The sequence below is a fragment of the Lygodium microphyllum genome, chromosome 15 (assembly GCF_053477565.2).
Source record: "Lygodium microphyllum isolate KBCC chromosome 15, Lygodium_microphyllum_v1.1.10, whole genome shotgun sequence".
NCBI lineage: Eukaryota > Viridiplantae > Streptophyta > Polypodiopsida > Schizaeales > Lygodiaceae > Lygodium > Lygodium microphyllum.
In genome coordinates this window covers 137,939,538-137,952,102 of record NC_141149.1, presented here as the reverse complement: position 1 = coordinate 137,952,102, position 12,565 = coordinate 137,939,538, and the positions used below count along the sequence as shown (strand labels likewise).

The window sequence follows — 12,565 nt, the reverse complement described above, 5'->3', positions numbered from 1 at the left end:
GGATTTAATAATAAGTCATTTATGCAACTATTGCCCCTAATTTTATCACTATTTGGTGCATTTCTTTCTTGTAAGATCTATAGACTTAAATTGTCTCACAAGCTATAAAATATTGTGACAAAAATCATATTAAAAAACTATTAATTTATTGATACATTCTATTAAATGAATTTCAAGGAGGGTAACACCAATTCTATGATATTACTTTTGTAATAGATATATGATTTCTTAGCAGGCTAGTTCATTTATTGATCAATGGATTATCAATTGGTAACATGAGGGTTGTGCTCGTTGTGGGACCTAACTAAATACCTTACAAAATGAGCTAGCAATAGCCATGCACCACCTATATCCATGTCCTCAACAAAGGCACTCATTTTTCAAATGAGGCTCGTAGTTTGCCACCTTTTTCAAAGTTGTGTTTCTCGTTCTTAACTTTTTCCCTTTTAGGAAAAGATCGTTAATGTATTGCTCATTGGACTCATGAAAGCTCATGCACATGACTAAGCAAGGTATATTACAACTACACATGGATGCAAGCTTAGTTGGTGTGGTGAACCACTTTAAGTAATCATGATAAGCACATGCGACCTTTTGAAAGTAAATTTCAACTTTTACTTCTGACATGTGAAGCCACTTTGCATCATGTGAACTATGGTTTAAGGCATGAATACAAGATTTCACCATAGTTATTGAAGCAATTCCAATTGACCAAAAGATTTAGACTATATTTTTTGTCCATAGTTATTGAAGCAATTCCAATTGGTCAAAAGATTTAGAATATATTTTTTGTCCATGTCAGCATCTAAAAACCACGATAAGGTTTCCCATAAACATGGTTTGTCATGCCTCTAAAAGGCCATGCACATGAGCCTAGTTCATTACCATGATAGAGAATATCATGACGTGAGATGTGGATATTCAAGAATCTTTGTCTAATAACCATGGGAAAAGTTTGTGTTCATGGTTCTTCAACTCAGTTTTTCCACATGTTAATCGTTCAATGGTTATAGGCTATCCAAATGCATTGCAAATTTCCTCAATGCCATAACCTTGTCAATTGAACTATACTGGATGCACACTTGTTCTGGTAGGTAATCAACCACAGTGAATGGGCAGTTTAACTATTTTTTCATTTGCCATAGTTGCTCATCTGTGTAGGCTACGAGAATGGCACAAAAAGTTGGAACATTGTTTTTATGTGAAGGAGTCGTTAGGACATGTCTCTTGAGCTAATTAGAAAATCTGCTCTTAATAATTAGCGTAGGGCATGCTTTTATTATTAGGGCGCGTGAAGGGGGTCTTAAGACATGTTGCTTGGAATAGTTAGAAAATCTGCTCTTAATAATTAGCGTAGAGCATGCTGTTATTATTATTTCTGTGACTTAGCCGAGACGACGCAATTGAGATGGCATGCTAGCAACGCATGCACGCGAAAGGAAGGAAGTCGCATCTGTACACTGCTGAGTTTTGAAGGTCGCCATCTGCAGCTAGGGTTTCCCGAGCTGAGCCTTTGACTTCAACCATGGTGGAAGCAGGCGCAACGGCCTCCTCTCTTTCCAAATTAGACATCCTCGTCGCACAGCTCGAATCGATCGTTGCATCTGCTAATGCGCAAGCGCCGGATCCGCTCATGTGCTTCGATTTGCTCTCGGATCTGCTGTCCTCTTTGCAAGAACACTCCAAGGTACTTGTAAACTGCAAAGCTCGTTTTGAACACACGCTAGAAGTTGAATGCTATTGCTTAAGTGCAAGCTTAAGTTTCATTTTACTGCATCGCCCGAGTAATACAAGTTAGTATACAATTATGTGGCTTCAGTGCATTGGCGCACGAAGTAAAATTTGATCAGATTGCTAGAACTTGCAGATATTTTCAGTGATTTCACTGAAATCCTTGTTCTAGAGTTGTTGTTTGCCATCTTTATATCCTATAATTCAAGTACCTAGAGTATCATCTATTCGCATTGCTCGGAAGAACATGCGATTGTAACGGTAGAATTCCACTCTTGGTTGGAGCAAATTGAACTACTCCAAGTCTAGTACTCTCGTCACGTCTGGGGGCAAGAAATAAAACGATGACGGGCGGATTCCACAGTGGTGGTGCAAAAGAAACAGTTGCCATTGGAGATTCGGCGCTTTGAAAGAGCTGAAGCAAGCGGAAGACCACCAATCATCACCCTCCAAAGAAAGACCTTATATTTGAATGGTGTCTTATTTAACCAGCCCTCCATCACAGTTACCCTCCACCATGACGAGGATTTATGCAATCCCCATAGAATATTAGCTTTAGTAACCAGCCATTGATGATCTTTAATCAGAAGATGATACACCTGGTTAGCTGAAGCCTTTTCTAAATGCAGCCGACCTGCAAAGTCCCAATCCTGTCAGGGACGATCCGTAGCAAGGGCAGGAAAGGGTTGTCTGCTCTGAAGCACCCTCAAAAGTTGTTCCCATAAAAGCCTGTATCCACGAGGGATCCTGAAAATCCTCCTGGCTGTACGAAACGACATGAACACATTGCGACTGGCAAGAGTAGCATCCGCGACCGAAGTTATGCCCAAACGTGCCATACGGTTGAATTGTGGTCGAAGCTCATGTTTACCGTCCCACGAAATTAACCGCGAGACTGCCAACAGTTCCAATTGAAACAAATTAGTGGTTGAACGATTCTCCGCCGCTGGATGCCACTGAGACTTCCGGAGGACCAGTTTCCAGGAACACACCAAATGGGCAAGCAGAGATGAGGAAGCACTGGAGAATCGAGAATCTGCATTAAGAACATGCCACCACGAACTGCGGATGTGGGTATTACCATGCAGAAGCCCGTGATCCTCAAGAAAGTAATGGGCTATGACGACCCAAGGATGACAATCCGAGCACATGGCGCGAAAAAGAGACCAGCGGAGTGCCAGCATATGAGTGTGGGCATCCAAAATAGCCCCTCCACCCATGCGTTTTGGGGTGCATGCATGCGACCAAGAAATCCAGGAAATATCCGCATGCAAGGAATCCTTCTTCCATAACATGAACCGAATAGACTTCGTAAGATCATTTAGTGTCGTAGTAGTCCAGGGTAGCAATGGCAAGAAATATGTAAGCATTGGCAACATTATTGTCTGGGCTACTTTGAGGCGAACATGGAAGGGCCAGGCTTGAGACTTCCAATACAGAAACTTAGCCGCCAGTTTCTGTGAAATCCACTGTAATAGCTGCTTTGGGGAAACATCAACCCCCAAAGGGTATCCAAGATGCCTGGCAATGGAGCCACGAGGGACAACCATGCCCTGCCAGTCCAGTGACTGCAAATCCGACTCCGTGGAACTGAGAATGGCCGATTTCAAGGCATTAATGCGCAGACCAGAAGCCTGACCAAAAAGAGCCCAAACATCTAACGTTTTATGAAGATTATCTTTGTCCGCACGCAGGATCATAAAACTATCATCAGCCAAGGATTGACCAATGAAGTGCTGTCCAGAGGGAAGCAACAATCCAGCCAACTGAGTAGAAGCTGCCATATGAGATAGCATCGAAAGAACCGGATGAGTCGCAAGGGCAAAGAAGAGAGGACTCAAAGGGCACCCCCTGTCTGACAGAGCGGGCAAGGACAATTGGCTTGGTAACTCCTCCATTCAACATGACCCGCGAAGATGCTGCAACACTAATAGTATAGATCAAACGAGACATCCGGGCACCAAAGCCCATAGTAGACATAAGTTCTGCAATGAAAGACCAGTCTAGATAATCAAAAGCTTTTTCCAGGTCCAATTGAACCAGTACGACCTCCTGATTTGAATGCCTTGCATAATCAATTGCCAGTTGCGTATTTAAGACATTGTGCAAAATGTTTCTGCCCTTAATGAAACCATATTGGAGAGGATGTACAATGGCAGGAAGATGCTTATGGAGGCGATTCGCCATAACTTTTGAAAAGATTTTATATATAGAACCCATCAAAGAAATCGGGCGCCACTGTTTCAACATGGATGGCGAAGGAACTTTTGGAAGCAGTTTAATAAGACCGTCTTTCCAAGAGGAAGGCATAATCCCCGTTTCCCATACCTGCTGAAACAAAGCCGTCAAAGGTTTCGCTAGCTGGGTGGCAAAAAACTCAAAGAACTCATTGGTAAGACCATCCCAGCCAGGACTTTTATCCTTAGGCAAGTGTAGCAGAACATCCATGACCTCGACTCACAAATATCTGCCTCCAGAGTAGATTGCATGTCCTGAGGAACCTGATTGCGGACCAGATCATAAAAAACTGAACGGGCATGAGTAATTTGGCCTTAAGGCGGAGAAGTAGAACCAAGAAGGTCTAGGAAATAATTTCTACACATATTCACAATCATCTGCAGATCAAGAACCATTTGACCTTCTTCATCCTGGAGCCTCGTCATATTCTCTCGAGCAGGAGAGGTATGGAGAGCTCGAAAAAACTTATGAGTCTGACAAGCACTGTCTTGCAGAGTGTTCGTCAGCTGTTGCAATTTGACCTACTGAGAGGATTTCAATTGAAACTCTTTAATAAGATCAGCCAGACGCGTTGCCAGTGATAGCAGAAATGCGTCATCGGGAGTGTCCACCAGCAAAGAACGAACCAAAGCCAGCAGTTCCTCGGCCACTTGTCGGCACCGCCGACAAAGAGAGGCATGATGGATCCCATACTGGCGAGCAACCTGCTGCACATTGGAGAGCAATCGTTGAAAGGAAGCAGTGCCCTGGGATGAGAAATCCAATAAGAACCGATCAATCAATTGCTGCATATAGCCCTGGAAGATTGCATGCTTCAAATAAGACGAGTTGAAACGCAACGGGAGTCTATCCAGAAATTGCTTGAACGGAGCAATTGGTTGTGCAAGGAGCTCAAGCTGCAGAGGGAAATGATCCGACAATGCATATTGTTGTAACACTTTCATTTCGAGCATCTCAAGAAGGAAATCATCATCCTGCATGATGTAAATGCGGTCTAACCGCGATCATGTTGTGTTATATTGGGTAGAATGGAAGGTAAACCCTGTAGAAGAAGGATACAGCCAGGACCAGAGATCTTGCTTAAGAACGGCAAAATCCAACTGCTGCCACGTACGTCTTTCCGGCGCATCCATGATTGAATGTTCTGATGTGGACTGTAAAGAATCAACACACATATTAAAATCCCCCATCAAAAAACCCCGTCTGCCAAGGGACAAGGAACTCTGCAAGGTATGCCAAAGCTCCCGACGAGAGAGAGGATCATTCGGAGCATAGAGGCCAAGTAACCATAAGATCTCTCCTTCAAATAAAATTTCAATCACCACAAAGCGGCCATGTACATCATTCTTGATAAGAACCGGCTGATATTTTCCATGTACAATCATAAGCACACCAGAATACTGCCTGGCATGTATCCCTGTATAGAACAAACGAAAACCATGGCAATCCACAACTTTACCCGCTTCACTATGACTCTTGTGTTCAACAGCACACAAGACATCCCACTGATTTTCATGCAATATTGTCCACATAGCATGTTGCTTGTGGCGAGAACAAATTCCGCGCACATTCCACGTAGCTATCTTCATGTGGAGGCAAAAAAGGATCAGGTACGAGGCACAGCTTGCCTCGATGAGACCTTTTCGGCGAGAATGTCTAGTACACCCTCATCCAAGAAATCAGCCAACACGGCAAAAGAGTTCTGACGACCAGATTTGGAAGTGGATGGCATATCCGCTGACTTGGGGATGGAGCGGGGATAGCGACGATCCCATGGGGTAATGACATTACCTCGAGTATCAAAAGCCAGCTTAGCGGGTGGACCCTTAGGACCATTTGAAGACACTCTCCTAGCTGTCTGTTGCCGGAGAGCAGAGGAAACCATAGCAGGAGCAGAGTGTTCTGAAGACATCATTTCTCTCCTGCGCATATACGTACGCATGGAATCTGGTGAGGCAGCAGGCACAGTATCCATCATGCCAACAGCATGCTTGTTGCCTTTTTTCGCGCGTACATCTACCCAATCATTGGCACCAGAATCCAAACCCGAGACCTGTTGTTTACCTTTATTCAAAACTTTAGGTGGCTGTGTGGCATCTTGCGATGGCGCATCACACATCATATCTTCCATGGACTGCCCAACATGCTCGACATCTGAAGTGTGGTGCTTGTCGGGGCATTCAGCCATAAAATGCCCCAATTGTCCACATGAAAAGCAATGTCCTGCAAAGTTGCCCCATTTCAAACGAAAATGTAAAGGATGCATGCCAGAGCAGTTAATGCGTAACCAAGCAGGCCTTTTTCGAGCAGTGTCCCATAACATACACAGGCGGTTGCGATTCATGGCCCTTAGGCTTGGGGGGACCAGGACAGTGCCCACAGCAGCCATGGCGTCTTTTAGCAGTGGCCAATAAACAGCCAGACAGTTCTCCACTTCAACCCACACAGGGCATTCACGTTGCAGCAGACGCTGAAAATCTGCCATGGGGCGCCATGGCACCACATGGACCAGACGTATTGTAGATGATCATCCTAATGGCATCTATCACAATTTGAGTGACCAATCGACGAGGCTCAGAGCTAGTAGAAACTTCACAATTGTGGAGTCTATCGGACATCTAATGCCCTCCTAGCCTGAATCGGTGCAAGGTTTATATACATTTCGTGATATGCACAATCCTTTCTCTCTTTGGCCAAGGGTGAGATGCAAGTATTGGATCTTAGTAAGCATGGAGACTCAAATCCTTACCAATAAGCAAAGGTAAGGAGACTTTTGGAAATGAAGGAAGAGAGAGAGTGTGTGTGAACACAAGACATTGAGCAAGAGTGGGCAGTAGTCCCACACTCAAAAGATGCAAGTACAAGAATGATAGAATGAAAGCACAATAGGTCTTAAGTAAGTTAGAACTATCCCTAATTCAATTGTAGTTAAACTAAATATAGAAGCAGAGTGACACAACTTATTGACTTAGTTGTGTCCACACCACACATTAAAACATTGGCCATGGCAAGGGGGTGTACAAGGAGTGAATTAATCACCAAAAGGTAGTAAGTTAAAGGATTTTCGAAATTTCTTGAACCTTCACGTGATAGTGTCTTGGTGAAAATATTTGTAATATTCTCTTGTGTGGGCTTGTAGATCATGCTAGTCTCCCTTGCATGTGATCTCTCTTTAACATAGTGACAATGTATCTCAATGTGTTTCGTATGAGCATGAAACACTGGATTTCGTGCTATTGCAATAGCACTGTAATTGTTGGAAGTGGGTTTCTCCAACTGAACATAAAGATCAGGCAATACACAACATAGCCAAACACATTTGATTGTCGCTATGAAAGTTGCCTTGTACTCAGCTTCACAACATGAGATAGCCATAGTAAGCTGCTTCTTGCTTAGCCAAGAAATGCATGACTAGCTTAGAAAAAAACAATGTCCACTAGTAGACTACCTTGTATGGTGATCACCAGCCCAATTTGAATCATTGGAAGCATGCATTTGCAAGTCTCTTCCCTTGGAAAATGGCAACCATACAATTCTGTTCCTCGCAAATATCGAAAAATGCACTTATAGCTTGCCAATGTAGTGTCCTTGGATTGTGCATGTATCTGCTTACTTGTGATACCGTGCATACTGTATGTTAGGATGAGTGTTGCACAAATAAATGAGACGACCAACATCTTGGCTATATATAGCAACATTTGATAGATCATTGCCATCATTCATTGAAAGCTTTAGCCCTGTTTCCATAGGTGTGCTCACAAGTATACAATCTTGCATGTTAAACTTTATTAGCAACTTTTGAACATGTTGTTGTAAAGAAAATACCCTGACATAGAAGCATAAATAGAAACCGTACGACAAAGCACATACTGATAAAAGAACACAATTAGGGTTAGGGTAACTCAGAGACAATGAACATAGCGAATAAATGAAATGATATGACTACTAATAATATGATGCTCATGTAGCAAACACACTATGCAGTGAATGAATACTGAACCTCGAACTCCTGTGTCTCAAGGATCAGGGTAGGGGTAATTTTGTAGTAAATGCAGGCTATTGTAGTTTGCCATTTTCAGCGTGGGCTCTAAGTCGTGAGTTAGAGTGTGGGATATTATTATTTGAATAACCCTTCTTATCATTTGTAAACTTGAGAGTCATTAAACTCTTTTATCTTTGTGTTAGATCCTTGTCACATGTGATAAGGTGTGTTGGCAAGCTTGGATTGGATGGGATTTCAATTTTAAGAGATAAATGTGACATGCAAGACCCTCGCTGAGATTGTGGTTATTAATGGATGGAAAGACAAATGTGGTGGATTCAAGTGGTGCAATTGGATATAGGGTGAGAGGCTGAGAATGAGTGGTGGATAAGGGTCCCATAAAGATATTTAACCCATGAAAGATTGGACTCTGACAAGAGATAAAGATTTTGTGGAGAGGATCAAAGAATCTGTAGGCCTTGTAGCCATAAGGTGCATCATATCCAGTGAAGACAAGCTATGTGGCTCTAGGCGAACATTTTGATTTCTAGTCAGTATTGACTAAAAAAGCTATGCATCCAAATATCTTAAGATGTAACAAGTTAGGAGGGTGGCCAAGGCCTAATTAATAGGGAGTGTGGTTGTGAAGAGAAGTAGAGTACAACCTATTTTGGAGATGAGTTGCAGTGGCTCTAATATTCTTTGAGTAGAGTACAATCTATATGAAAATTCCCAATATTCTTTGTCAAGACGAGCCACAGCAATCGTGGCTCTTGCTACGTTTAAAAGAGTACAGTTCTTTCATTCAGGACCGTCATTTTGTTGTTGATGATTTGTGGTGAGTTCATGATGAATTCCAAAAGCTTTGTAGTATTCCTAAAACTCATTTGAGGTGTTTTGTAGAGCCTTAATTTGTAACCTTTTCTTATTCTCCACCACTTCTTTGTACTCTTGAAACTTTGGAATCACTTGTGACTTCTTTGTAAGAAAATATACCATAGATGATATATTTCGTTTCCCTTATTGAGGATGGGGTTGTTTCCAAGTTTGTGCACAGCTTGCACACCTACATTTTGATTGATGTGGAGGCACAACGACCAAATTCTTTGGAGTGGCCCATGGAGTTAGCTAATACCAATGAGAAGTGGGATAAGTGCAAGAGGATTGGTCATTCAACCAATCCACTACTGGTTAAGCCAAAGAGAAGGGCAAGTCTTATGAGTAGTGGGTGAGATACTTCCAAGAACATAGTTGCTCAAGAGAAGCAAAAGAATCTAAAGGAAGAGAATAAGTGTTTCAAGTGCAAGGAGATGGGGGCATAGTGAAACTAGCCTTCTTTCTTAGCAAGGGTGGTAAATAACTTGATTAAGCACTAATTACAAGAGATAGAAATTTCACATAAACCGAAAATGCTAATGTTACCACTTAATCTTGGACATTGGACACTTGATTGGCCCCAAAACTGGTGCCTCTTACAGTATTTCTTTAACTTGTATTGCTAAAGGTTGAAATACACTAAGATCCAGTTGGATGTTCTTCAATCTTCAATACATCTTGCTGTCCATAGCAACCAATAAACCTTCTTATCAGTTCGCCCCTTCATCTAATAGGGGATTGGCCTTTAATCAACCCTTGGCTGGTCAAATCCAACCCCAAATCCAAGTGGAATTGCTAGCTTCTTGAAATCTTTGGGAACTTCTTGAATTCCATTTGCTAATTTCAAGCACTAAGCCTTCAACTTCCTGGCACAGGACGTGAGGTGGCTGGTAAATCCTAATATCTGCAGCAAAAACACAATTGCTGTTGAGCAAGGCCTGAAAAACGCTTGACATCTGCTGAGGGGTTTCGTGTAGAGGAGAGAGAAAGATGAAGAGAGAGCAATCTCCGATTTCTATCTTGAAAGTGCTCAAATTTGTTGTTGCTCTGCTGGAAATGGCTGAATGAGTGCAATCCACCACCAACAAGAGTTCCACATGTAGTCACCTACCCTTGTGGGCCCCAAACTTGCTATCACCTACGTGTAGACAGGCTGTACGGGCTGTCATTTGCCTCCAATGGCCTCTCGATCAGCTGACAGTAGCTCTTTGACATTCTCCAATGGTTGGAAAATTGTAGCATCAGCTCTCTCTCTCCTCCTCTTCCAACCTCCACAATGCTGGAGTGAGGCTCCACCACCCTCTAATAGCCCTTCCCTCACTTGCATGGGCAAGTTTTGAGTGGTAGTCTTCTTAATGTGTTTTTAGCAATTCAACTAATTTTTAAGAATTAATAATTCTGAAAAATTAATTTGACCCTTTGTCCTTGCCTAGAAAACTAGCAATGCCCATCCACAATTAAATTGGCTAGGCCATTTTGACTCCGAAGTGGTCCTATGTATGAATTGGCCCTTGAACTAGCATTAATTTATTAACTAATGCCTAGTTCTTAGTATCACCAATGACACTTACTGGTAAAATAAATGCTTTAGGTCAAAATTGACAACAGGCACCACCTAGTACGTGTCCTGAATAACTTATTATAACTTTTGCCTTTGATACCCATTAATATCTTGGGGTCCTTGGCTCATCATTGTAAATTAACTGTCTTGCATAACAAGTGCACTACATCTTTGCACAGTTGATTAACAACTAAATCAAATACTAAGCAAAGCATAAAAAAATTTACATCCCCGAGACACATATTGCTAAGAATTTCCCAAGAAGCTTGACTTGAAGGATAAAACTTCCAAAATGGGAGTCAAGATTGTGGAGGTGGCCGCATCTTTGTTCATTATGGCTTTTTCTATCATGAGGATGTGTTATAAGATTTGAGATACACGCTCGACTTTCTTATATACTTAAAATATATATGGTGAATATTATGCTGGCGTAGAGAGAAAACAGATGTGAGAGAGAGAGAGAGATTGACAACACACTAGGGACCGGAAGATGGGCCAATCCCCCCCCCCCTTGTGGAGTTATATTATTGACAAGGAGCAAGCTCCTCTGTTACACATAAACCAGTCCTTACTTGTAGATCTTGGAAATAAGATCATGGTTCCTTGCACAGTATACAATCGGCTAATACTTGCACAACTTGAAAGTTGGCACCTTTTGATCCTTCTTGAGTCTCCTTCTCTCCTATATAATATGTGTAGGGCTCTCCTCTTGGCGCTTGATTTCAGCAGAGCTTTCGCAATACTTGCACCTTCTCTTGTCCTCTTGAAACTTGATTTGAGCAAAGCTTCCGCAGCACTTGATTTCAATAGGGCTCCTACAACACTTACACCTTCTCTTCTTCTCTTGGATGGATGCAAAGTGATGGTTCCTTCACCTCTCCCACACCCAAGGAGAGCCTTCTCTTTTATAGGCTTTCAAGAGCTTCTCTTCTTCGAGAGAGACTTGAGTTGATCTTCATGCAAGATGTGGCTGTTCCAGGACCTACTCTGCAGCACCAATTTTGAGATATCTCTTTGTGTGTTGCTTGGATGAAAAAATGTCCAATACGAAAGTTGTAGATCTCGTTTTTTCCGATAATGTACGCGGGCCGTTTTTAGAGATCGTCGTTCTATCACGAGATATTTTAAAAATGGATTCACCATGTCTTTAAAAAAAAAAATAGCTTTTTAAATTGTACTCTTAACTTGTGGTCCATGCAACCACCTTACGGAGGGTTAATTAGATTGGCTTGGGCCTCAACCTTAAGATTGAATTCCACACAAAAGCTTGTGTCATTTTAGACCTTAGAAAGAGAAAATCACTTCTCTCCTCACTTCTAGAGGATCATGTCTCTCGTCTTTCTTAGTGAGAGAATTACCTCTCTCATCTTTCTTAATGAAAAAAAGACCTTAAACCTTGACTTGTAAGGGAGAGGATGACCCCAAATGAATGCAATGCTCATTATACACAAGTAAACGTTCCCAGGCGTCCCTGGATGCATACATAAATACATAAACACAATGCTAATACACTTCCTCTTCTTAGAACTTAATCCATCTTTATTTATGTGTAACTCCTTGGTTCTTGTGTACACTCTTACGCTTGGCAGACACTTCTTTTCCCCTTCATAACTTGTATTGCCTATACCAGATATCCCCGTCACAGTGCTATGATCACCCCATTAAGTGATGCACTAGGAATACTGGTCTCTAAATGGTCTCATGGCCATGCTAGATCATCATCAACACTTAAAGAAAAGTGAATCATTAATTTATTGACATAATTTTTTTAAATAGAGACTTGTACTACTTGTACCAGATATCCCCGTCTCAGTGCTTTGATCGCTCCATTAAGTGATGCACTAGGAATACTGGTCTCTAAATGGTCTTATGGCCATGCTAGATCATCATCAACACTTAAAGAAAAGTGAGTCATTAATTTATTGACATAAATTTCTTAAATAGAGAATGCATAATAAGCAATCAATTTGGTGATAGGATGTGTATTTTTAATGCTTAGCTTTGGCATTATTAAGTTAGGCACATGTGAGGTGAAGATATGAAATGCAAGTTAATTAAGTGACGATGAAAATCTTAGTGACCGAAGTGATTAGTGTGGGTGACATTGGCAAAAGTTGTATAAAGTTATGACGAACAGGTACTTGTGGGTGCTTGGTGTCGGTTTGGATCTAGGCCAT

At 41.9% G+C, this 12,565-nt stretch overlaps 1 protein-coding gene across 2 annotated transcripts in view; it reads left to right on the top strand.

Moving 5' to 3' along the window:
- The first annotated feature begins 1,365 nt into the window (after window positions 1-1,365).
- Window positions 1,366-12,565, top strand: part of SWEETIE (HEAT repeat-containing protein) — a 255,929-nt gene continuing 244,729 nt past the window's right edge. Inside the window, exon 1 of one of the 2 annotated variants that reach the window (XM_087694845.1) lies at window positions 1,366-1,687. In XM_087694845.1, the coding sequence (XP_087550971.1) occupies window positions 1,526-1,687 (162 nt within the window). In that variant the 5' untranslated portion in view covers window positions 1,366-1,525. The remainder of the gene's footprint in view (window positions 1,688-12,565) is intronic. The other variant, XM_087694844.1, reaches the window with a different exon arrangement.